The sequence below is a fragment of the Elephas maximus genome, chromosome 6 (assembly GCF_024166365.1).
Source record: "Elephas maximus indicus isolate mEleMax1 chromosome 6, mEleMax1 primary haplotype, whole genome shotgun sequence".
Lineage (NCBI taxonomy): Eukaryota > Metazoa > Chordata > Mammalia > Proboscidea > Elephantidae > Elephas > Elephas maximus.
The window spans coordinates 75,619,810-75,647,226 of NC_064824.1; the positions used below are offsets into that span (position 1 = coordinate 75,619,810).

The following is a 27,417-nucleotide window of genomic DNA, read 5'->3' on the forward strand; positions in this document are numbered from 1 at the left end:
AGTTAGACCTTTGGGATGCAACATTTGACCTGTGAATTCGGGCATTAAAGAATTTCTTCAAAGTGCTAATTTCTTACAAATTATGAAAAGTTGACTGTAGGGACTTAAGTATGTATTTTGTTTGATATCTGTTTGAAACGAACTCATTTTTAACAGAATTCTATCATTAAAAAAAAATTGTAGAGGTAGCTAAAAATCTAATTAAGGATTTTATAACAAGCCGTCATGGAATTTTTGCGCATACACTAAAGAAAGAATTGTTTTCTTGAAACAGAGACAAATGGAACTAAGATTCAAGGGTGAGCATATTTAGGCACACATTTGTCTCTGGGTGTAGTCTCAAGCGGACAGTTATAAGATTTTTACTTATTAAATACTTGTAAACGTCTTTACGGAAACCCTGGTGGCATAGTGGTTAAGTGCTATGGCTGCTAACCAAAGGGTTGACAGTTCAAATCTGCCAGGTGCTCCTTGGAAACTCTACGGGGCAGTTCTACTCTGTCCTATGGGGTCGCTATGAGTCGGAATTGATGGCACTGGGTTTTTAAAATGTCTTTACAGATTTTATGCTTTTAAATAGAAATTATTCTACCTTTTTTTTTTTTTTTTGCCCGAGGTTTAGAGAATTGGGATAATCATACTTCTTTATTTCGTGACATTTGTCTATGCAAGGTCTCTCTTACTTCCATTTTCCTCTGTCTCCGATTCTTAATGCCATCCACCCCTCCTCCCGTGGGCACTCATGAATATTCTTAAATATATATATATATATATATATATGTGTTTTGTAAAATGTGCATTGTTACTTAGGTGTATATTTTAATTTGCTAAAATGCTCTTGTGCTGTAGATCTTATTGTTTCTCCTTTTCTTTGTGTTCACCACAGTTTTAAAAATCTCTTCATGTTTCTGTATGTATTTTTATTAACCTCACTGCTTCTGATTGCTGCATTTACTACTTCAGTCATCCATTTCTCTAGTGATACCTCTAGCCACTCCTACTCACAAACAATGCTCTGGGGAGTATGTCAGACATGTCCCCTTTGGGCCTGTGTACTCACTTATCTAGAATATGTACCTAGGAGTAGTGTAGCTGGGTCATCATTAAATTGGCAATACTTGTGAAAACTTAGTACTATACATGATTGCTCTGTAGAGTGGCTTATCAAGAGGGTATGTGGGTTCCTATTCTCCATATTCTTGTTAACAACTTTCTGTGTTCTTAAACCTCAAATTTAAGCTATTTTACACCATCACATTGGTGAAAATTAGAAAATTGATTAACCACTTATTACATCAGAAGGCCCAGTTTTTACTATGGCAACTAGTGCTGTAAGAAGGAGCTCTGGTGCTACAGTGGTTAAAGCGCTCAGGTGCTAACCCAAAGGTAGGTGGTTTGAACCTACCAGCCATTCTGCCACCAACCAGCCAATCAATGGGAGAGAAAGATGTGGCAGCCTGCTTCTGTAAAGATCACAGTGTTCTGTAAAGATTACAGTCTTAGAAACCCTATGGGGCAGTTCTGCTCTGTCCTATAGGGTTGCTATGAGTAGGAATCAGCTGGACAGCAGCTGGTGGTGGCATTGTAAGAGAAACAGTGGGGATATTGAGGAAAGATTGAAATTTATGTTCAAGTTAAAAGTGTTGCAAGGAGAAGACTCACTGCCTAGAGAGCAAGGATGTTACCTTGTTGACCTGTCCAGAAACCTGATATTTGGTAGGGTCCTGGAGTCAATCTCATTAGGTGGTCTGACTCGTGTTAACTAAATCATGAAAAATAAAATTGTCGCACCTTCTAAGCCATTTGAGTTGGTCTGTTTCTTTCTGTTGGAAGGCAAGGAAATCAGAAGAACGTAGGTTGGTACATTTTAGATCAGGGCAAGAGGAAATATTGTATGATCCAGATGTTTGACTGTATTAAGCTATCAAAGCCTGATACCAAAAAAAAACAAAAACAACAAAAAAAAAACCAAACAAACCCAGTGCCGTTGAGCCGATTCCAACTCATAGCGACCCTATAACATTCATCTATTTTCTAAGTCAGATGTAGCAATCTTGGAACCATGAGATTTGTAGCAGTATGAATTGAGTGCCATGATTATCCATGTGTTCATTTGATTTTCTTATTCTTTCTTGTAAGGAGGATTTCTCCTAAGTATGCATAAATTATTTCACTTTACTAAGCTATTTGAAAAGGAAATAGTTGCACTGCCAGATTGAGTCAGTAAGCATTGGAGACAGGAATTTTCCTACTGTGTTTTTAGAAATTTCGTAGGAACTTTAGGCTAGGCGGAGCCCTGGTGGCACAGTGGTTAAGAGCTTGGCTGCTAACCAGAAGGTTGGCAGTTTGAATCTAGCAGCGGCTCCTTGGAAACCCTACAGGGCAGTTCTCTTCTGCCCTATAGGGTCTCTATAGGGTTGCTATGAGTCGGAATCAACTTGACAGCAAGTTTGGGTTTTTTAGGTGGGCTAGATATGAACACAGTTATAAATTTATTGTAATTATACACATTAAAAATTTTTATTGTGTTTTAGGTGAAAGTGTGCACAGCAAATTAGGTTCCCATTTAATAATTTTTATATAAATTGTTCCATGACATTGGTTACAGTTTTCACTGTGTATCAGCATTCTCATTATTTCCATTCTGCTTGTTCTGTTTCCATTGATGTAGCTTCCGTTTCCCTCCTTGCCTTCTCATCTTTGCTTTTGGGTACATGTTGACCATTTGGTCTCACATAGTTGATTAAAAATACGGAACACCTTACGAATGCATGTCATCCTTGCGTAGGGGCCATGCTAACCTTCTCTGTATTCCAATTTTAGTATATGTGCTCCTGAAGCAAGCATTAAGCATTTGCATTTTTCATTAAATTTAGAATTAAGAAAAAATTCTCGTTTCCCCCCATCATTGGGTTTTTGTATTTCTAATGGAAATTTAGATTCCCATTGGAATCTAAAAATTAATTCTAAAATTAGAACCTAAAAATTGGGAACTTCAACTTTTCTTTAAATAAACAAGTCAGTAGGAATATTATTTATTGAATTTTCTGAAACGTATCTTTTTAGGGATATGTCTTGTTGATCTAATTCTGGCGTCTTTACTTTCTTATCACTTTTATTTTTTATTTCACTCTTGATTTCCGTTAGATTGTCTGAATCTTGAAGTAATTAAGCACAGAACCAGATTAATAAGGATTTTAATGACACAAAAAGTCTTCAAAGATTTTTTAAAAATTTCTATACATTGCATGTGTAATTAATTTGAATTAAACTGACACTGAGGCTGATGAGATAGAAATCCAGCACTGGCTCTTCATACTCCAATTTTTATTTTTTTCAAAACCTCTGAGATCATATGATGTTTTTCTCATTGGTTAAATTGGAAAAGATAGGTATAAATTTGCTTTTCATATGAACTGAGCTGTGAAGTGTCTTTTATTAGAACTCGGAATTTTTTTTTTTTTATCAGCTAGTTTAACTTATTTTTTATTATTAAAAAAAAAATTAGCCCCAAATAAAAGTAGACTGGAACATTTTTTTCTTTTTCTTATTTTATAGTGAAAAATATGATTAAAAATAGTAATAATGATAGAAAAACCATGCATTTATACCAGGATGCTTAGGATTTATTACTGTTTAAGAAACAGTAATCCGATGGGAAAACAGTGACTTAAAAGTGAAAATTTCCTATTTTAAGAATAAAGGTTTGCAGTGATGTGGTGTAGTGAATTACTGAAGATGGCCCTTTTAGCCATTGTCTTGTAACTCTCACCAAAAGATTAGGCAGGACTATTCAAATAAGGTACTTGTAGGCCATCAGGAGGATTGGACAGCTTGTTAATAATACAAATTAAGGAACATGGCACCCTTGTGGGGTTGGGAGTATGCAAGTCAGGTGTATGGAAACCTAACAAAGGGATTGGTTAGTTTTGCCATTCCAGTAGGCAAACCATCCCAGAAAAGGGGCACCTGACTACCGCCAAGAAGAAGAGATGAGAGCAGAGCGTGTCCTTTGGACCTGGGATCGCTGTGTGGAGAACCTCCTAGACAGGAAACAGAGCAGTAACACCAGAGATGGAGAGAGATGATGAGAAGCAGTTGCAGAGAAGCAGTGGCAGCAGAACCAGGAAACTGGCAGGAAATGGCTCGGTGAGCTTCTTGGCCCATGGAGAAAGATGGTTATAGTGGGTGTGCTGACCCATGGAGCGAGAGAGCTGAGTATCTTCAAGCAGGAGGCTTCCTGGCTGAATGGGATGCCTCCGGGCACTTATTGGCAGAGCTAAAAGAGCTTTGTAACATTTGCCCGAGCAGGGCAGAGACCAGGTTGGCCCAAGGGGCCAAGGGCCAGTGAGAGTACTGCCTGTGACATGGCTAAGAAGAAGCTGTCCTGACTCGAAGAACTGTATCCTGAGTGTTCCTGAACCTGATTTGTAACTGTGGTTTCCCTAGTAATCCCCTAACTGTGAGTGTGGTCTGTGAGCTCTGTGTGCCCATTGAAACAAATCATGGAACTCAGCAGAGAAGTAGAGTGTGCTGTGGGAGGGATGACTGGTGTCAGAATTGGTAAACAGGTTGGAGGGAGGAGGTATGTCTAAGCCCCGCCTCAGAGGAAGTGACTTTGGGCTGTTGATGCTCATAATGATTCTCTCTGGTGTTGGGTTAATAGTTCAGTTAAAGATTGTGTGAACAGCAGCACTGGGAAATGCAGAGAGCTGAGTATATACATAGTGTATATCATAGGAGAATACTGCCACCTTGTGTATATGTGATGTTATTTTATAAATCTCCATTTTCTTTTGTTATGCTAGGCAGTACCTTTTTGTAAAAAACCATTTGGTGCTGGGCTCAGATGTGTAAATTTATAAAACATTTGTTTTTATTTCAGTTAGGAAGTTAAGAAGGGTCTTGTATGTTGAAGATATTAATTTCGGTGTAGTAGATGTAAGAAGTGGAATGTCTGAAAAAGACTGGTTCATTGACCTCTGGGGTTAGTTGAGAATTGCATACTTTTATTTAGATCTTATGGAAAGTTGGTGATTCTTTGATCAGTCTTCTTCATTTCAGTGCTTACAGTGCCTGAAACAACCGTATGCCTTGATTTAAAAAAATTTTTTTTAAGTCGTGTACAATAGTGACTATAATAATAACAACACGTAAGAGTGCCTTAAAAAATCTTGAAGTGATGAAGAAAGGGTTGCTTTAAATCATTTTGGTTACCTGAGGGCATGACTTAGTGGGTTTCAGATATTACCCCTCTAAAGAGGAAGAATCACAGGACTGGGAGTCAGCCTTCACAGGCTAATCACTAGCTTAGCTGTAACTTATAGGCACTTCTTCACCTGAAAAATTGGTAGTTGATTTGGGTGGTTTCTGAGGACCTTTTTAGTTTTAGAATTCTGTGACTGTTAAAAGGTTTACTCTAATTTTTAAAATGTTAATTCTGTAATGCCCTTCAATTACTCATTATGCTCTATCTTCTGTATAAGAAATTATTTTAAAATTTAATGTAATCACAAATTGTGTATTGTACATACATTGAGGGGGGTACGTGTGTATAAAGTTTAAAACCAGAAGCCTAGGAAATTTATCTACTTTTTAATTTAACACATGGAAATCTTGAAGATGTCCGAAGATTGGTTTGGGGGTAATCTAGATGTCAATTATATACCATCTAAGCTCTGTAACACTGGGTTTGGGCTTAAATGCATTCTGAATGTGTATACTTCAACTTCTGGGAAGGCTACGAAAGCTGGTATAAATATAGGAAGGCCCATGTCATAGGAAAGAATTTTCCGATTGGGATGAAAAGATGGAAAAAGTCACATTAGCTTACAGTTGAAAATATAGAAGTTTTTTAAGGACCTAACTTGAAAATTTAAGGTTAAAGATTTTTCAGTATGTCAGTCTCTTCACTTTTTAGTGTAGAGCTATAGCTCTTCCCTACTCACCTCGATTCATTTTCTTGTGAAGCGGTGAGGGTTTAGCATTTTACTTGGGATTATTTGGGAATACTGTTTAAAAATTCTACACATAATTTTAAGAAAAGTGATTCTCATTGTTAAGCCATGTAAACATGCCAAATTCAACATCTATACTGGAATGATTTCCTGTTGTCTAGATAGGGCTGTGCTATGAGTGGGAATCGACTACACGGCAATGGTTTTTTGGGACCCGTCCCCTGGTGGCACAGCGGTTAACCTCTCAGCTGCTGATGGAAAGGTCTTGCAGTTCTAATTGACCAGCAGCTCTGTGGGAATAAAGACCTGGTGATCTGCTCCTGTAAAGATTATTGTTGTTGTGTGCTGTCAAGTTGGTTCTGACTCATAGTGGCCCTATATGACAGCATGACAGAGTAGAACTGCCCCACAGGGTTTCCTAGGCTATAATTTTTACAGGAACAGATCATCAGGTCTTTTCTCCCGAGGAGCTGCTGGTGGGTTTGAACCATGGACCTTTCCATTAGCAGCCGTGCCCTTAATACAGTCATCGTAAACTATGTCTCGCATACTTTGGACATGTTATCTGGAGAGATCAGTTCCAGGAGAAGGACATCATGTTTGGTAAATAGAGGGTCAGCAAAAAAGAGGAAGACCCTCAGTGAGATGGATTGACATGGTGGCTGCAACAATGAACTCAAGATAACAATGATTGTTGTACTTGGGGGTTGCTGTGAATTTTATCTCTTGAGAGATAAAAGGTGGTGCAGGCCATACCCCAGGGCAGCTCCCTTTACATTGCATCAGGGATGTGACCTGGTAAGGAAGTTACAATCCTACCCTAATCCTCTTTAACGTAAAATTACAATCACAAAATGGAGGACAACCTGAGAATACTGGGAATCATGGCCTAATCAAGTTAATACACACTTTTTTTGAGGGACGTAATTCAATCCATGACAGATATGTAGGTCAAGATAGAGATCTGTAGTTACATGGAAGTTGAAGAATTTAGAATGTTTATAAACTCAGTACTCAGATTTTTAATCTACTAATGAATCCACCTTGTAAATTGGTCTTTTTCATCATAGCAGAAAATTAATGATTATGATTTTTTTTCTAATATATGGAGACCTTTGTTTCCTTTCAGTGAATTCCTAGTTTTAATTGTAAAAATTTTTAGACCGTCCTCCAGTGTAAACTCAATAACATGTACAAAGTGAAATGTATTTATACTGTAAACTTACTTTCTTTATTCCCTCTTTTTCTTCTTCCCTTGAATGCGTTACGTTAGAGTTTGTAGCTCTCTAGGAAGCTGGTGCTGCTCCTTGGAGTGATTCTATATTTAGAAATGTTAACATAAAGACATTTTGATATGTACTTCATTTTATTTAAGCTAATACAGTATTAGTGGGCATACGGTCTCCTTTTAAGTGATTGTGAAAGGTAATAATCAATGATATACTTTTCAGTTTGGAGATGTTTAGCATAGGTCTCATGTATATGCTTTTTTGTTCTCATTAGGCAAGAAGTTCTGAAATGGAATGGATGGGGATATAATGATTCCAAGTTCTTCATCAATAAGAAGGGTCAAGTTGAGTTGACTGGGAAAAGGTAACCCTGGTTTGTTTATTCTTTCTTTTGTTCCTTCTTTCAATGAAAAACTGTAACCATACATACAAAAGAATAATATAATGACTCCAGATTTAAAAGTTTTCCACATTTTGCCATAATTGCTTCATTTTTTTTTTGCTATAGTATTTCAGATCCTGACATTATCATGTCATCTCTAAATATTTACATTTTTTTGTATCCTTTAACGTATTATTTTTTGATAAGCCTATTGTTATACTCCCCTAAACAGCAATAATTTTATAACACCTATATATCTATTCTACATTCACATTTCCCCAGTCTCAAAAAGGACTTTTTTTAGGTAGTTTGTTGAATTGGGATCCAAACAAGGTCTACATCTACCCTACCACCCAATCTCATGACATTGAAAGTGACTCCTTTTTTAAATTTGGGAGTTCACCTTTGGGTGTGGGTTATCATGAAAGTGGTACAGTCTCAATTCTGTGTGAATATAGTGTCTTTATTATTTTCTGCCATGTATCAGGGAAGAAGTGATGAAGAAAGATCAGTCATTTGTGTGATAGCTTTCACAATATTTCCGAAATGTTTTTGGTAATATATTGATAAGAATTCTAAAAGTTATTTGTATTGTTACTGTTTGTCCTAGGTGCAGACGAAATTGTAAAATGAAGTTTTAGTTGATTTTAAGCAACATTGCACTGCTCCTGCCAAAGCTGATGTTTTCAGTTTGTCTTTTGAATTTTAATACAACTTTTGAAAGGGCAGTGAGTGCAGATATGTGATACTTGAATGCCGACTCTAAAAAATAAATTAAAAATTGAGACTAGGAAAAAAACTGGGTTAGATATGTTATGACTCTGTTCCAGTATTGCACTTCGGCTTAATAAATTTTGGGCATTAATATGCTTTGGTTAATGTTTTAAAAAACTTACATGGTATTTTAATAAGTTAAAATGTCAGGAAAAAAGTGTTATTTTTTTGAGAACTTAAAGTTTTTCATTTCATTTCCTTGGAAACATCAGCATTCCATTTTTATGACTTACACGTGCTTTGTACATGAAAGAAAACCTCTGAAATAGTAATTAGAAACTAATGTTAGTGAAGTTATAGTTACATTTGACACTTGGTTTTTAATATGAAAAGTAAATATCTGTTTTCTCATTCCCATCAGTAAGTATGACTAGGCAGTATGCTGATGGGGGCTTAGTTGAAAAATGGTGTCATTTAGATAGAAAGCATTTCTGGTGAAAATTAAATTTACCGTCAGGGCCACAGTAAATGGACCCTGATAGAATGGGAGAAAAATGTGGAACAGATCCTCAAATTCCTGAAAAACAAACCAACAAACTAGACCTACTGGACTGGTTGAGACTGGAGAACTCCCTAAGACTATTGCTCTGAGATACCCTTCAAACTAACCCCGAGGTCACCTTGTAGCTAAATAACAAATTGGCTAAAAAAATAATGAATATCACTTGTAAGTTGTGTGCTTCTTTAGAAGATCACTTACATGAGACCAAAAGGTCAACAATTACTTTAAAACAAAGATGAGAATGTAAAGGGGCAGGGAAACTAGATTAATGGAAACAAATAATCAGAACAGAAATTAATGAGAATGTTCACACATTGTGAAGAATATAACCAATGTCATAGAACAATTTTTTTTTATTAACTTTTATTGAACTTGAAGTGAACGTTTACAAATCAAGTCAGACTGTCACATATAAGTTTATATACATCTTACTCCGTACTCCCACTTGCTGTCCCCCTAATGAGTCAGCCCTTCCAGTCTCTCCTTCCGTGACAATTTTGCCAGCTTCCAACTCTCTCTATCCTCCCATCCCCCACCAGACAGGAGATGCCAACACAGTCTCAAGTGTCCACCTGATATAATTAGCTCACTCTTCATCAGCATCTCTCTCCTACCCACTGTCCGGTCCCTTTCATGTCTGATGAGTTGTCTTCGGGGATGGTTCCTGTCCTGTGCCAAGAGAAGGTTTGGGGACCATGACCGCCGGGATTCCTCTAGTCTCAGTCAGACCATTAAGTCTGGTCTTTTTATGAGAATTTGGGGTCTGCATCCCACTGATCTTCTGCTCCCTCAGGGGTTCTCTGTTGTGCTCCCTGTCAGGGCAGTCGTCGATTGTGGCCAGGCACCAACTAGTTCTTCTGGTCTCAGGATGATGTAGGTCTCTGGTTCATGTGGCCCTTTCTGTCTCTTGGGCTCTTAGTTGTCGTGTGACCTTGGTGTTCTTCATTCTCCTTTGCTCCAGGTGGGTTGGGACCAATTGATGCATCTTAGATGGCCGCTTGTTAGCATTTAAGACCCCAGACGCCACATTTCAAAGTGGGATGCAGAATGTTTTCATAATAGCATTATTTTGCCAATCGACTTAGAAGTCCCCTTAAACCATGGTCCCCAAACCCCCACCCTTGCTACGCTGACCTTTGAAGCATTCATTTTATCCCAGAAACTTCTTTGCTTTTGGTCCAGTCCAGTTGAGCTGACCTTCCATGTATTGAGTATTGTCCTTCCCTTCACCTAAAGCAGTTCTTATCTACTAATTAATCAGTAAAAAACCCTCTCCCACCCTCCCTCCCTCCCCCCCTCGTAACCACAGAAGTATGTGTTCTTCTCAGTTTATACTGTTTCTCAAGATCTTATAATAGTGGTCTTATACAATATTTGTCCTTTTGCCTCTGACTAATTTCGCTCAGCATAATGCCTTCTGGGTTCCTCGGTGTTATGAAATGTTTCATAGAATCGTCACTATTCTTTATCGATGCGTAGTATTCCATTGTGTGAATATACCACAATTTATTTAGCCATTCATCCGTTGATGGACACCTTGGTTGCTTCCAGCTTTTTGCTATTGTAAACAGAGCTGCAATAAACATGGGTGTGCATATATCTGTTTGTGTGAAGGCTCTTATTTCTCTAGGGTATATTCCGAGGAGTGGGATTTCTAGGTTGTATGTTAGTTCTATTTCTAACTGTTTAAGGTAACGCCAGATAGATTTCCAAAGTGGTTGTACCATTTTACATTCCCACCAGCAGTGTATAAGAGTTCCAGTCTCTCCGCAGCCTCTCCAACATTTATTATTTTGTGTTTTTTGGATTAATGCCAGCCTTGTTGGAGTGAGATGGAATCTCATCGTGGTTTTAATTTGCATTTCTCTAATGGCTAATGATCGAGAGCATTTTCTCATGTATCTGTTAGCTGCCTGAATATCTTCTTTAGTGAAGTGTGTGTGTTCATATCCTTTGCCCACTTCTTGATTGGGGTGTTTGTCTTTTTGTGGTTGAGTTTTGACAGAATCATATAGATTTTAGAGATCAGGCGCTGGTCGGAGATGTTATAGCTGAAAATTCTTTCCCAGTCTGTAGGTGGTCTTTTTACTCTTTTGGTGAAGTCTTTAGATGAGCATAGGTGTTTGATTTTTAGGAGCTCCCAGTTATCTGGTTTCTCTTCGTCATTTTTGGTAATGTTTTGTATTCTATTTATGCCTTGTATTAGGGCTCCTAAGGTTGTCCCTATTTTTGATTCCATGATCTTTATCGTTTTAGTCTTTATGTTTAGGTCTTTGATCCACTTGGAGTTAGTTTTTGTGATTGGTGTGAGGTATAGGTCCTGTTTCAGTTTTTTGCAAATGGATATCCAGTTATGCCAGCACCATTTGTTAAAAAGACTATCTTTTCCCCAATTAACTGACTCTGAGCCTTTGTCAAATATCAGCTGCTCGTATATGGATGGATTTATATCTGGGTTCTCAATTCTGTTCCACTGGTCTATGTGCCTGTTGTTGTACCAGTACCAGGCTGTTTTGACTACTGTGGCTGTATAATAGGTTCTGAAATCAGGTAGAGTGAGGCCTCCCACTTTCTTCTTCTTTTTCAGTAATGCTTTGCTCATCCGAGGCTTCTTTCCCTTCCATATGAAGTTGGTGATTTGTTTCTCTATCACCTTAAAAAATGACATTGGAATTTGGATCGGAAGTGCATTGTATGTATAGATGGCTTTTGGTAGAATAGACATTTTTACTATGTTAAGTCTTCCTATCCATGAGCAAGGTATGTTTTTCCGCTTAAGTAGGTCCTTTTGAATTTCTTGTAGTAGAGCTTTGTAGTTTTCTTTGTATAGGTCTTTTACATCCTTGGTAAGATTTATTCCTAAGTATTTTATCTTCTTGGGGGCTACTGTGAATGGCATTGATTTGGTTATTTCCTCTTCGATGTTCTTTTTGTTGATGTAGAGGAATCCAAGTGATTTTTGTATGTTTATCTTATAACCTGAGACTCTGCCAAACTCTTCTATTAGTTTCAGTAGTTTTCTGGTGGATTCGTTGGGGTTTTCTGTGTATAAGATCATGTCATCTGCAAATAGAGATAATTTTACTTCCTCTTTGCCAATCCGGATGCCTTTTATTTCTTTGTCTAGCCTGATTGCTCTGGCTAGGACTTCTAGCACAATGTTGAATAAGAGCAGTGATAAAGGGCATCCTTGTCTGGTTCCCGTTCTCAAGGGAAATGCTTTCAGGCTCTCTCCATTTAGAGTGATGTTGGCTGTTGGCTTTGCATAAAAAAAAAAAAAATAGATGCCCGTTATTATGTTGAGGAATTTTCCTTCAATTCCTATTTTGGTGAGAGTTTTTATCATAAATGGGTGTTGGACTTTGTCAAATGCCTTTTCTGCATCAATTGATAAGATCATGTGGTTTTTGTCTTTTGTTTTATTTATGTGGTGGATTACATTAATGGTTTTTCTAATATTAAACCAGCCTTGCATACCTGGTATAAATCCCACTTGGTCGTGGTGAATTATTTTTTTGATATGTTGTTGAATTCTATTGGCTAGAATTTTGTTGAGGATTTTTGCATCTATGTTCATGAGGGATATAGTTCTGTAATTTTCTTTTTTTGTAATGTCTTTACCTGGTTTTGGTATCAGGGAGATGGTGGCTGCATAGAATGAATTGGGTAGTATTCCGTCATTTTCTATGCTTTGAAATACCTTTAGTAGTAGTGGTGTTAACTCTTCTCTGAAAGTTTGGTAGAACTCTGCAGTGAAGCCGTCCGGGCCAGGGCTTTTTTTTGTTGGGAGTTTTTTGATTACCGTTTCAATCTCTTTTTTTGTTATGGGTCTATTTAGTTGTTCTACTTCTGAATGTGTTAGTTTAGGTAGGTAGTGTTTTTCCAGGAATTCATTCATTTCTTCTAGGTTTTCAAATTTGTTAGAGTACAATTTTTCATAATAATCTGATATGGTTCTTTTAATTTCAGTTTGGTCTGTTGTGATGTGGCCCATCTCATTTCTTATTCGGGTTATTTGTTTCCTTTCCTGTATTTCTTTAGTCAGTCTAGCCAATGGTTTATCAATTTTGTTAATTTTTTCAAAGAACCAGCTTTTGGCTTTGTTAATTCTTTCAATTGTTTTTCTGTTCTCTAATTCATTTAGTTCAGCTCTAATTTTTATTATTTGTTTTCTTCTGGTGCCTGATGGATTCTTTTGTTGCTCAGTTTCTATTTGTTCAAGTTGTAGGGACAGTTCTCTGATTTTGGCTCTTTCTTCTTTTTGTATGTGTGCATTTATCGCTATAAATTGGCCTCTGAGCACTGCTTTTGCTGTGTCCCAGAGGTTTTGATAGGAAGTATTTTCATTCTCGTTGCATTCTATGAATTTCCTTATTCCCTCCTTGATGTCTTCTATAACCCAGTCTTTTTTCAGGAGGGTATTGTTCAGTTTCCAAGTGTTTGATTTCTTTTCCCTAGTTTTTCTGTTATTGATTTCTAGTTTTATTGCCTTGTGGTCTGAGAAGATGCTTTGTAATATTTTGATGTTTTGGATTCTGCAAAGGTTTGCTTTATGACCTAATATGTGGTCTATTGTAGAGAATGTTCCATGTGCGCTAGAAAAAAAAGTATACTTTGCAGCAGTTGGGTGGAGAGTTCTGTATAAGTCAATGAGGTTAAGTTGGTTGATTGTTGTAATTAGGTCTTCCGTGTCTCTATTGAGCTTCTTACTGGATGTCCTGTCCTTCTCCGGAAGTGGTGTGTTGATGTCTCCTGCTATAATTGTGGAGGTGTCTATCTCACTTTTCAGTTCTGTTAAAATTTGATTTATGTATCTTGCAGCCCTGTCATTGGGTGCATAAATATTTAATATGGTTATATCTTCCTGGTCAATTGTCCCTTTTATCATTATGTAGTGACCTTCTTTATCCTTTGTGGTGGATTTAAGTCTGAAGTCTATTTTGTCAGAAATTAATATTGCTACTCCTCTTCTTTTTTGCTTATTGTTTGCTTGATATATTTTTTTCCATCCTTTGAGTTTTAGTTTGTTTGTGTCTCTAAGTCTAAGGTGTGTCTCTTGTAGGCAGCATATAGACGGATCGTGTTTCTTTATCTAGTCCGTGACTCTCTGTCTCTTTATTGGTGCATTTAGTCCATTTACATTCAGCGTAATTATAGATAAATAAGTGTTTAGTGTTGTCATTTTGATGCCTTTTTATGTGTGTTGTTGACAATTTCATTTTTCCACTTACTTTTTTGTACTGAGACGTTTTTCTTAGTAAATTGTGAGATCCTCATTTTCATAGTGTTTGACTTTATGTTTGTTGAGTCGTTAACGTTTTTCTTGGCTTTTATATTGAGTTATGGAGTTGTTATACCTCTTTGTGGTTACCTTAATATTTACCCCTATTTTTCTAAGTAAAAACCTAACTTGTATTGTCCTATATCGCCTTGTATCACTCTCCATATGGCAGTTCTATGCCACCTATATTTAGTCCCTCTTTTTGATTATTGTGATCTTTTACGTATTGACTTCAATGATTCCCTGTTATGAGCATTATTTTTTTAATTAATCTTAATTTGTTTTTGTGATTTCCTTGTTTGAGTTGATACCAGGATGTTCTGTTTTGTGACCTTGTGTTGTGTCAGTATCTGATATTATCGGTTTTCTGACCAAACAATTTCCTTTAGTATTTCTTGTAGCTTTGGTTTGGTTTTTGCAAATTCTCTAAGCTTGTGTTTATCTGTAAATATCTTAATTTCACCTTCATATTTCAGAGAGAGTTTTGCTGGATATATGATCCTTGGCTGGCAGTTTTTCTCCTTCAGTGCTGTGTATATGTCATCCCATTGCCTTCTTGCCTGCATGGTGTCTGCTGAGTAGTCTGAACTTATTGATTTTCCCTTGAAGGAGACCTTTCTTTTCTCCCTGGCTGCTTTTAAAATTTTCTCTTTATCTTTGGTTTTGGCAAGTTTGATGATAATATGTCTTGGTGTTTTTCTTTTTGGATCAGTCTTAAATGGGGTTCGATGAGCATCTTGGATAGATATCCTTTCGTCTTTCATGATGTCCGGGAAGATTTCTGTCAGCAGATCTTCAACTATTTTCTCTGTGTTTTCTGTCCTCCCTCCCTGTTCTAGGACTCCAATCACATGCAAGTTATCCTTCTTGATAGAGTCCCACATGATTCTTAGGGTTTCTTCATTTTTTTAAATTCTTTTACCTGATTTTTTTTCAGCTATGTTGGTGTTAATTCCCTGGTCCTCCAGATTTCCCAGTCTGCATTCTAATTGCTTGAGTCTGCTCCTCAGACTTCCTGTTGCATTGTCTAATTCTGTAATTTTATTGTTAATCTTTTGGATTTCTACATGCTGTCTCTCTATGGATTCTTGCAACTTATTAAGTTTTCCACTATGTTCTTGAATAATCTTTTTGAGTTCTTCAAGTGTTTTATCAGTGTGTTCCTTGGCTTTTTCTGCAGTTTGCCTTATTTCGTTTCTGAGGTCATCCCTGATGTCTTGAAGCATTCTGTAAATTAGTTTTTTATATTCTGTATCTGATAATTCCAGGATTGTATCTTCATTTGGGAAAGATTTTGATTCTTTTGTTTGGGGGGTTGTAGAAGCTGTCATGGTCTGCTTCTTTATGTGGTTTGATATCTACTGCTGTCTCCAAGCCATCACTAAGATATGAAAAAAAAAAAGTTTATTCTGTAATTGCTCACTGAGTCTTATCTTGTTTTATTTTCTTTCAGTATACGTGGATGGGCTACTAGATTGTGCTGTCTTGTTTGTTGTAGCCCTTGACTTACTTATGACCTATTAGCAGCTGGTTTGGGCTGTTGCCAGATATATATGCCTGAGTCTATTCACTGTTCTTGAGTAGAATCTGATTTTGGGTCATCAAGTGTGTGCTGCACCCTAACACCTATCTACCTCGACAAGTAGTGGTGATAGTTGTGTGCACCAGATTCTATTAGCAGCTGGGGTTCACCCTCCGGGGGGGCAGGATGCTGACAGGCTTCCCCCAAATGTCAGTGAGGTAGGTGTGTCTCTATTCCTGTAGCACCTTGGTGGGAGGGCACTGCAGCTGTACCTTAGGCCCTCAATGCAAGTACCTCTGCTGATTGGTAGGTGTTACCCTCCTTAGACCTCTAAGGCAAGAGGCTAGGTGGTCTGGGGGGAGCTTCAGCCCTCAGTTCCCTGTTGTGGGTCAGTTAGGGCTCTGTTGAATAAGCAGAGATATCAGACCTGGGAAACTTGTTTTTCCAGAAAATCCGCTGATTGGGACGCTGGCTCCAGGCTCCGAAAACAGTCGCTGCTTCCCCGTATTTTTTCATTCTCTGTCTCTAAGTATGTGTTTGTTGTTCAGGGTTTGTAGATTGTTATGTATGTGATCGATTCACTTGTTTTTCCGAGTCTTTGTTGCAAGAGGGATCCGAGGTAGCGTCTACCGAGTCTGCCATCTTGGCCCCACCCCTCATTGAACAATTTTTGTAGAAATTGTTCAATGGGAACTTAAACTGCTGTGTAAACCTTCACCAGAAACACAAAATATTATTTTAAAAAATTAAATTTGCCAGTATTCTAAATGTCGAGTCTTTTATATTTTAAATGATAGAGTAATGCCTGATACAGTAGAAACTTGGCTATGTAGAGTGGGTTTTCAAATCTGGAGGGAAAAGATGAATCTTCTGAACTCAGAAAACCAACTTTCTGTCCTTTCAGTGTCCTCATTTCTCTGTTTCTCTCTCTTTCTTTGCACCTTGGAGGTACAACATACGTATTTTATAGGAAGGAGCAGATAGTCACTTATACTTCAATACCCACCCACTCCTACTGCTGTCACATCAGTTCTGACTCCTAGCGACCCTGTGGGACAGAGTAGAACTGCCCCATAGGATTTCCAAGGCTGTAATCTTTACAGAAGCAGACTGCTACATCTTTCTCCCACGAAGCAATTGGTGGGTTCGAACTGCCGACCTTTTTGTTAGTAGATGAGTGCTTTACCTGCTGTGCCACCAGGGCTCCTTACTTCAGCACAGTGCTGTTAAAAGCATAGGACATCTACAGTCTCTTATAGAGTACTGTGGGCTCTGTAGTGGTTTATGTTAGAAGTGTGTGTGTGTAGTGAATGGTTAGGGAAAACACAGATAACTGTACCTTAGTGGGTCCTGTGGGTTCAGAATCTGGTTCAGATTTGGGTGTTCTGGCACTTGATTTGTTAATTCTCCCAGAGGGAAATTAGGCTGAAAGGTTCTGACTCATGTGTCATAGTAAGAGACTGATTTTAAAGTTAGAACCGCAGTGTATTCGTGATTAAACTATTCCTTTCTCACTGTATGGAATACTTGTTAATACCCTTCCTGATATTAACGTATCTAGAAAACAAAGTTTGCAATTTAGAGATTGTTGGGAGAGCGTAAAATCAGAGCAAAGGGGATTCAGTGGTCTTGAGAGAGATTTTTATGTAGGGTGCAATAAAACCAGAGAATTTATTTGTTGGCTTTAGAAATTGGAAGATTGCCACCACTGTCATAGATTCCTTTTTGCCTCATTTCTTTGCATCATTGACTCCTGAGTCAAAGTCCAGTAGGGGAACAGGAGAGTAGGGGTGCATCTCTCTGGCAGAGCCTGTAAGGGAGACCAAGAAAGTACGTATCTGGATATTCACTTCAGTGGAAGGTAGTTGGCCTTCCACCAAGCCTCTTGTAGCAGAGGACAGGGTAGACCTGCCCTCTAGGGTTTCCAGGGAGCAGTTGGTGGATTTGAACCGCTGAACTTCTCATTAGCAACTGTAGCTCTTAACCACTGAGCTATCAGGGCTCCAGATTGGATCATAGCTTTCTCTATATCCAGACTAGTTTCCCGAAGATAATGAGTGAATTAGTGGGTTTCTCTGATTATTATCAGAAAACATTTATAAACATGTTTAAAGATAATAGCTACTGCTTGAGTGTCTACTGAATTATCTTACAATAACTGTTATCAGATGAGTAGTGGTATTTTCGTAAAAATAATTCGGTTGAGGATGGGAGAAGTTAAATAATTTACCTCGTGTCACCTGCTTAATGGGAAATTGGAATTGAAACCAGGTGCTTTTAAGCTTCATTCTTTTTCTGTTTGTTACACTGTGCTTGTGAGTTACTTCTTCAGATAATCGAACTCATCCCTGTTCTTGTTCTACAGAAGCTTTCTACAGCCCGTATGCCAGCAACAGCAGGGTTAGTCATAAAAAGTTATCCTGTGGCAGAAGTTCCCTTCACAGGCAGAAGCATAGGAAGATTGTGATATTCTTAAAAGAAAAATAAAGTTTGTGACTACAAAGGATGAGTACAAGAAAATACTGATTTGGCTGAACAATATTAATTCAGTCAGCTTATGTAGTAATAATATTAGATTGTAAGGACAATTTTTGAAATTCTTCTTACAGACTTTGTCTTATGATAGTGTGGTGGACTGAGCAAATACAGACCCTTTGTACTCTATAAACACAGAAAGTAATACGTAAAATACCACAAGAAAGAAATATTTAACAGAAGTAGGAAGAAAGGGGAATCCTTAGGTGCCAGAAACCAAGAGTAACTCTCAGTGAAGATGTATGAGGTGTTCCCCTATTTCTGATCCAAAGAATGTTGAAAAGGTAGGAGATTTTTGTAAGCAAATATAGTTGATTGTGTGTATATATTTTTGGGAGGGTGATTTGGACATTTCAAACCCAGCCATTAAGTTAGAAACAATTACTCTAAGCTATTACAGGTCTTAGGGAAAAAGTAGGTAGTTTTATTATCTTCTGAACAAATTTATAATTTTTCATTTTATAAATCCTTAGATTTATAATCTTGCCACTCTTATTCCCTCCGGGTATAGATGAATTGTGTCCTTCTGGAATTAGACAGCATAAGGCAATATTTAAGTAATTTAAGCTAATGCTATTGATTTCTATAAACTACAAATTTTTGAAAACTCATTATTCTGTGACTTTAAAGGTATCATATATTAATTGGTGCTTAAAAAGTACAAGTTACTGTGTAAATAGAATTTGGGTGTGTTACACTTTATATTTTTTGGTGGCATTTTTCTTTAAAAAAAAAAAGTTTTATCTAATTACAAAAAAGCTGTTGATTGGGTTAGCAGTTGTAGAACTCACCTTGAGAAGAGATGGTTTAGTCTGCTAATGTTTATGCTGTCTCTTGCACTGCTACAGAGTTGAATCAGTCCCTTTGTCTTTCATCACTGTAAATCTTGATGTGCACTTCTTCTTGGAAATGTATATTCACAAGGCGTTTTCTTTGCAGATAGGCTTGTTTCATTGGTCTTGAAAACTTTTTCTGGTTCTATATCTTCTACAGTCTACTTTAGTCCTAAAAAAAAGTGGTAAATTGATCTCACCTTATGATGTTTTATAACAGAACCAGTTCTTATAAAGTTCTCAAATTAATCTTCAGTTATAGTAAAGACCTGGAAACCCTGGTGGTGTAGTGGTTAAGAGCTACAGCTGCTAACCAAAAGGTCTGCAGTTCAAATCCACCAGGTGGTCCTTGGAAACTCTGCAGGGCACTTCTACTCTGTCCTATAGGGTTGTTCTGAGTTGGAATCGACTCGACAGCAGTGGGTTTTGTTTTTTTTGTAGTAAAGATCTATTCAATAATAGACGTACTGTTGTAACTATTGGTATAGGCTCTTAGTAAGTAATAGTGATTTTTCAAATTAAAACCATAACGAGGCATTACTAAAGCCTGTTGCCAGACCCTTATAGGACAGAGTAGAGCTGCTCCATAGGGTTTCCAAGGAGCAGCTGGTGGATTTGAACTACCAACATTTGGTTAGCCACTGAGGTCTTAACAGCTGTGCCACCAGGGCTCCAATGTATCACTAAAATGTCTAAAAAGAACACCACCACCAAGTATGGGGAGGATGTGGAACGTCTAGAACTCTCATGCATTGCTTGTGGTAAACATTTCGGAAAACTGCCAAGCAGCATCTACTAAAGCTAAACACATACGTAGCCTGTGGCCTAGAAATTTTACTCTAGTTATGTACCCAACAGAAGTGTGTATATACTCTCCAGAAAACAAATTCAAGAATGCCCCTGCATGTGCCAAAAGCTATAAACAGTTGTTCATCAGCAATACAGCGGATAAAGAAATTGTGATATATTCATACAGTGGAATTCAGCTGTGGAAATGAAAGAACTGCAACTGCATGTAACAGCATAGATGAATCTCACAAATGCTATTGAGCAAGAAAACGCAGACACAAACAAATACATTTTGTTTCATTTAAATTATAATTTCATTTAAAGTATAAAACAGTCCATCCAAACTAACCTGTGATGTTAAAAGTCAGATAGTAATTCCTTGGTGTGGGGAAAGGGGATAGTGCCTGGAAAAGGGCATGAGGGGAAGTAAGGTATTTACAGAACAAAAAATAAAGCAGCTATGGTATAATATTCTTATCCAGCTGTTCCATCGTCAGTTTTGTGGGGGAAGTAGAGAGGATGCAAAACCATTATAATGAAAAAAAAGTTGTTGAATATGGCTACCATGATTTTCTAAATATCATTCATAAAGAATTACAGAAAAACAATCTCACTTGGAGCAGTGGCAAGGGAAGAATCAGACTAGAGCCAAAACATTATAGTGGAAGAAAATTGCTGAATATGGCTACAGTGATTTTCTAACTATCATTCATAAAGCATAATGATCTCACTTGTATTTGTGTTGTAGGAGCTACTTGACCATTACTGGAAGCAGAGTCTAAGCTTTAAATTTGAATGGAGATACCTTTGTCTAACGTTTGCCTTCTTTGTACCTTAGATACCCACTTAGTGGCATGATTTTACCAACTTTTAAAGATTGGATCCAAAATACCCTTGGAGTAAGTCTGGAGCATAAAACTACCTCTAAAGTAAGCAAATAAAAATGATTGATAACATGTTTAACTGTATTTTTTTAAATCCCCAACTGTGTTTAATTAGATTCACCTTTATAATTGGCTATAGTTGCTTTAATGCTTTTTCCGTATTTTTTGTTAAGAAACCTGCTGGTTATGCAGTTCATTTAGATCTCTCATCTCAGATCTAGATGCTAATTTCAGAATTTATCTGATATTTATCTGGCAAATTCTTTATCCTTTCTGAGTCTCAATTATCCTCATTTGAGACGTGGGAGTAATAACTATCTCTTTTTCCTCTATAGGTTGGTAATGAAGTTCAATTAGTCAATTATGTGAGAGTACTTTGTTATAAAAATATAAGTTGCTGTTATTTTTAGATATTATTAAATAATAAATAATTACGGATAGTAATCTAGGGTTAATATAGAATAATTTAAAAATATAATGTTATGTTTAATATTAGGACATTAGAATATATGCAGAATTACAGAAAAGTAAAAATTTACGATATAAGTGATAGAAATTTTTAGTTTGCTCATATAATTTCATTGTTTTGTAATAGGATTAGAAAACATTAAATTGTCTATTCATAACAAGCTTAATAAAATGTTTAGCATTTCTTTGTATTATTATTTTGCCATAGCTTGGTACTCTGCATGTCCCTCTAACTGAATATAAGTCCCATAAGCGCAAGGGCAATGTTCTACACTGTATTCTCCACATGCGAGATGCTGTAGATATTGAGTGAGTGCCCATTATATTTATTTATAAATCCAAAGTTATTCTAGTAATTGCATTAGGCTAAACTAGTTCCTGTTCTCCCAAACCAGATTCTTTTAATTTTTCTGAAAAAGATCTCCTTTTTCATCTTTTTAATTCTTTGTACCTCTCTCTCCTCTTTTTAAGAGACTTAATAAGAGAATAAGAAAATATGTTGTCCTTAGGTGCCGTCAAGTTGGTTCCGACTCATAGCGATCCTGTGTAGAACAGAATGAAACACTGCCCGGTCCTGCGCCATCCTCGCAGTCATTGTAATGCTTGAGCCCATTGTTTTAGCCACTGTGTCAGTCCACCTTGTTGAGGGTCTTCCTCTTTTTTGCTGACACTCTACCAATAATGATGTCCTTCTCCAGGGACTGGTCCTCCTGATAACATGTCCAAAGTACATGAGACAAAGCCTTACCGTTTGCTTCTAAGGAGTGTTATGGCTGTATTTCTTCCAAGACAGATTTGTTCGTTCTTCTGGCAGTCCATGGTATATTCAGTGTTCTTCACCAACACCACAATTCAGTGGCATCCATTCTTCTTCAGTCTTCCTTATTCATTGTCCAGCTTTCGCATACATATGAGGCAATTAAAAATACCATGGCTTGGGTCAGGTACACCTTAGTCCTCGAAGTGACATCTTTGCTTTTTAACTCTTTAAAGAGGTCTTTTGGAGCGGATTTGCCCAGTGCGGTGCGTCGTTTGATTTCTTGACTGCTGCTTCCACAGGATGTGGATCCAAGTAAAATGAAATCCTTGACAACTTCAATATTTTCTCCATTTATCATGATGTCGCTTCTTGGTCCAGTTGTGAGGACGTTGGTCTCCTTCATGTTGAGATGTAATACATACATCTGTAGTCTCTGATTTTCAGCTGTGAGTCCTTCAAGTCCTCTTCACTTTCAGCAAGGAGGGTTGTGTCATCTGCATATTGCAGGTTGTTTAATGGGTCTTCCTCCAATCTTGATGCCACATTCTTCTTCAAACAGTCCTGCCTCTCGGATTATTTGCTCAGTGTACAGGCTGCGTATGTATGGTGAAAGGATGCAACCCTAACACACACCTTTTCTGACTTTAAACCACACAGTATCCCCTTGTTCTGTTTGAATGACTGCCTCTTGGTCTATGTACAGGTTCCTCGTGAGCACAACAAAGTGTTCTGGAATTCCTATCCTTTGCAATGTTGTCCGTAATTTGTTATGATCCACACAGTGGAATGCCTTTGCATAGTCAGTAAAACACAGGTAAACATCTTTCTGGTATTCTCTGCTTTCAGTCAAGACCCATCTGACATCAGCAATGGTATCTCTCATTCCAGGTCCTCTTCTAAATCCGGCTCGAATTACTGTCAGTACCCTGTCAGTGTATTGCTACAATTGCTTTTGGATGATATTCAGCAAAATTTTACTTGCGTGTGATATTAATGATATCGTTCAATAATTTCTGCATTCTTTTGGATCACCTTTCTTTGGAACGGGCACAAATATGGACCTCTTCCAGTCAGTTGGCCAGGTAGTTGTCTTCTAAATTTTTTGGCATAGATGAGTGAGCACCTCCAGAGCTGCATTTGTTTGTTGAAACATCTCGGTTGGTATTCTGTCAATTCCTGGAGCCTTAGTTTTCGCCATTTCCTTCAGTGCAGCTTGGACTTCTTCCTTCAGTACCATCAGTTCTTGATCGTCTGCTCCTTACTGAAATGCTTGAATGTTGACCAATTCTTTTTGGTATGGTGACTCTGTGTATTCCTTGCATCCTCTTTTGATGCTGTGTCGTTTAATATTTTCCATGTAGAATCCTGCAGTATTGCAACTTGAGGCTTGAATTTTTTCTTCAGTTCTTTCAGCTTGAGAAATGCTGAGCATGTTCTTCCCTTTTGGTTTTTCTAACTCCAGATGTTTGCACATGCCATTGTAATACTTTGTCTTCTCCAGCCACCCTTTGAAATCTTCTGTTCAGTTCTTTTATGTGATCATTTCTTTCTTTTCCTTTAGCTGCACTATGTTCCAGAGCATGTGTCAGAGTCTCTTCTGACATCCATTTTGTTCATTTATTTCTTTCCTGTCTTTTTAATGACCTTTTGCTTTCTTGTATGATGTCCTTGATGTCATTCCACAGCTCATGTGGTTCATAGTGTTCAGTGCGTCGAATCTGTTCTTGAGATGGTCTATAAATTCAGGTGGGATGTACTCAAGGTCGTATTTTGGCTCTCAGGGACTGGCTCTAGTTTTTTCAGCTTCAACTTGATCTTCTGTGAGAGCAGTTGATGGTTTGTTCTGCAGTCGGCCCCTGGCCTTGTTTTCACTGATGGTATTGAGCTTCCCTGTAGCCTCTTTCCACGGATGTAGTTTATTTGATTCTCGTGTATTCCGTCTGGTGAGGTCCACATATGTAGTCGACATTTATGTTGTTGAGAAAAGGTATTTGTAATGAAGAAGTTGTTGGTCTTGGAAAATTTTATCATGCAGTCCCTGGTGTTGTTTCTGTCACTAAGGCTGTGTTTTCCAACTGTGGATCCTCCTTTGTTTCCAATTTTTGCATTCCAATCACCACTAATTACTAATGCATCTTGATTGCATGTTTGATCAACTTCAGACTTCAGAGGTTGGTAAAAATCTTCAGTTTCTTTGTCCTTGGCAGTAGTGGTTGGTGTGTAAATTTGAATAATAATTTTCCTTGCAGGCGTATGGATATTATCCTATCATTGATAGCGTTGTACTTGAGGATGGATCTTAAAATGTTCTTTTTGACGACGAATGCGATGCCATTCTTCTTCAATTTGTCATTCCCGGCATGGTAGACCATATGATTGTCCTACTCAAAATGGCCAGTACCAGTCCATTTCAGCTCACTAATGGCTAGGATATTGATCTTTATATAGAAGTATCATATTTTTCCTTTAAATATTCTTAAGTTTTTCTTTTTCCCAAATACTATGCCATGGGTTTTTTTTTTTACTCATAGCAGATTTGATTTAGCCAGTCATTTATAGACCTCTTCCACTATGCTAGGTGTGATATTAGGTGCTTTTGGCAAAAGTTATTACATTTAACCTCCCTTCTTTACGGTACCCCTATAAATTTTGTGGTAATAACCTCATTTAACAGATGAAGAAGCAGTGGCTCACAGAAGTTGGGTAACTTGCCCAGGGTCATACCGATTTAACTCTAACGTTGAGGATTTATTTTTCAAGTTGCTTATTAGTTGAAATTGAGTTTAATTATGTTGTAAGTTTTAAAACAGTCCTATAAAAATGGATCTGTTACTGTAGGGCTAATTTTTGATCTTTTATAATGGAAATCAAAGTATAGGAAATGCGGAGCTTTATCTATAGGTAAAATGTAGATAATACAGCTGTCAAGTGACTTTTCTCCATTCTTCTTAATCTAAAATTAAAGATTTGAAGCTTTGCTGTTTCCTGTGTTCTTACTGACAATCATGATGCAGTGAAAAGGCAGGCCTTAGAACCAAAACGGCAAACTGTCACAAAGTTGATTTCCATACGTATTATTTGGTATTTTCCTATGTTTCTGCCTTACTTTGGATGTTAAAAACAGAACAAACTACTTTTTATAGTTGTTCTCGCTATCAGAGATATTTGGAATTTATTTTCTAGAAATAAGTTAAAGCAACCAATTTTATTTTCTAGGCATCCTTAAACCCTAATGATACACCTCCTTCTATTGTAAATGAAGATTTTCTTCATGACCTTAAAAAAACTAATATTTCATATTCACAAGAAGCAGATGATCGAGTATTTAGAGCTCATGGTAAGCTACTTTATCTGAGTACTGTTAACTTTAAATTTAAAAGTTTCCTATAATTTAAGATGTTTCTGCATTTTTCTTTTTTAAACTGCAAAACAGGTCATTGTCTTCATGAGATATTTACACTCAGGGAAGGAATGTTTCAGCGAATTCCTGATATAGTTTTATGGCCGAGTAAGTTTTTTTTTTCCTTCTTGTACCATTAATTTAGTATTATTGTCCTGAACTGTTGGTGTTGATGATCGATGTTATTTTGATGATTTAAGTCTTCATTTTGAATGTAAATAATCATATTGGGATGTCAGTTTGTATAGCAATTTAGCTGTTCCTGGAAAAAAAGAGAAAGAGATCCTCAAATAGAGGAAATACTTTTGTTTTGCCTGTTTTTTATTAGCTTTAAAAAAAAAAAATTTTTTTTTTTTTTTTAGGCTACTTCTACCAAGATTTGAGGGAGATTCATTCCGTTTTTCTTTTTTTTTTAATAATTTTTATTGTGCTTTAAGTGAAAGTTTACAAATCAAGTCAGTCTGTCACACAAAAACCCATATGCACCTTGCTACACACTCCCAATTACTCTCCCCGTAATGAGACCCATTTTTCGCTGGAAAAAACAAAAGCAAAATTTAGCAATTTTAATTTCTCACAGGAAACCTAATAGAACATCCTTTCATATATTTTGAGTAGAACTTTCCAGGGTGCCTTCTATGTATTTTCTTTGTATGTTTGAATATTAAAATACTAAGAGAATACCATCAATGGTAATACGTGGCTTGCTTTAAGAAATCTAAATATTTATAAAAGTCCAGATTTAGGAAACAGATGGAGTTACTCATCGCACAGAAGATTTTTTGCTTTGTAAAATCCTTCCCTTTTGGTTAGTTCCCTCACAACTTTGCCCTTTGATTTTTTTTTTCTCCATTCTAATTTTCAATTCCGGCTTTGATTAGTACATACCCAGATTTTTGCAATATTCTTAAAGGTTTCCATGCCGTAAGTTTTTTGTCCCACCCCTACACCATTGAGAGGTTAATTTTTCTAAAAATATTCTTTGCCATCTTGTTTCACGCTTCAGGCATCTACAAGAATGATGTATTGCTGACCAAATCAAGTTTATACTTTTATTCTGTTGAATCTTCCAGTTTAAGGACTTCTTGAAAATAGTTTGTTTTCCAACAGATTGTCAGTTCATTGAGGTCTTTGATGTAAATTTCCGATTGACGATAAAGTCTTTTTTAAAATATTCCCTTTGTCATGTTGTTCCCCTCCTTAAAAACCTCCATTAAATTTGGATTGCCAGTCAAATTAAGTCTTAGCACCTCTTACTTTGCGTTTAAAATGGTCTACAATTAGGTTTTCGTTACTTACGTAACTTGTACATTGATAGAGTGTCCTTTAGTTATTCACAGTAGAAGGGAATTCAAGTACAGTGCATTATATGTAATATTTTAACATTTTTTTTAAAAAACAGAATAGAGAATAAACAATGGATGCTAAAATTAGTGGGTCTGAAAAATATGAGAAACATGATATTTATGTTATCTTTGGTATCTTCCCACAAGATACTTATTAATTTCAACAAGAAGTATAGTACCCTATTATTGAGAAACCTAGCAGACACCACCTAACCAAATGATGAAAGTTAACGTTACCAGAAATGAGACATGTCTGCATCATCCACGGAAACCCAGGTGGTGTAGTGGTTGATAGCTATGGCTGCTAACCAAAAGGTCGGCAGTTCGAATGCACCAGGCGCTCCTTGAAAACACAATGGGGCAGTTCTACTCTGTGCTATAGGGTCGCTATGAGTTGGAATTGACTCGACACAACGGATTTTTTTTTTTTTTAATCATCATCCACTTCCAGATATAAAGCACTGAGAAAGGCGAATTCTTGCCAAAAATGTATATATCCTAATTTTATCATGAAGAAACATCATACAAACCCAAAAATGAGGGATGTTCTGTGAAATAACTGACCAATACTTTTCAAAAGTGTCAAGGACATGAGAGTCAAAGAACTGTCTTAAATTAATGAAGAGTAAGGAGAAATGATAACTAAACGCAGTGTGTGATTCTGGATTTGATTCTGGCCCAGAAAAGAGGACGTTATTATTGGAATAACTGGCAAAATTTGAATAAGGTCTGTACATTAGTTTATAGTATTGTCA

At 37.0% G+C, this 27,417-nt stretch overlaps 1 protein-coding gene and 1 pseudogene across 1 annotated transcript in view; one reads left to right on the forward strand and one right to left on the reverse strand.

Annotated features, from left to right (window-relative positions):
- The window catches only part of AGPS (alkylglycerone phosphate synthase), a 166,153-nt gene that overhangs the window by 29,307 nt on the left and 109,429 nt on the right, over window positions 1–27,417 (forward strand). Inside the window, exons 2-5 of the mRNA XM_049887540.1 lie at window positions 7,461–7,550; window positions 20,643–20,733; window positions 25,133–25,253; window positions 25,350–25,424. Coding sequence (XP_049743497.1) covers window positions 7,461–7,550; window positions 20,643–20,733; window positions 25,133–25,253; window positions 25,350–25,424 — 377 coding nt within the window. The remainder of the gene's footprint in view (window positions 1–7,460; window positions 7,551–20,642; window positions 20,734–25,132; window positions 25,254–25,349; window positions 25,425–27,417) is intronic.
- LOC126078628 (uncharacterized) lies at window positions 2,746–2,843 on the reverse strand (annotated as a pseudogene).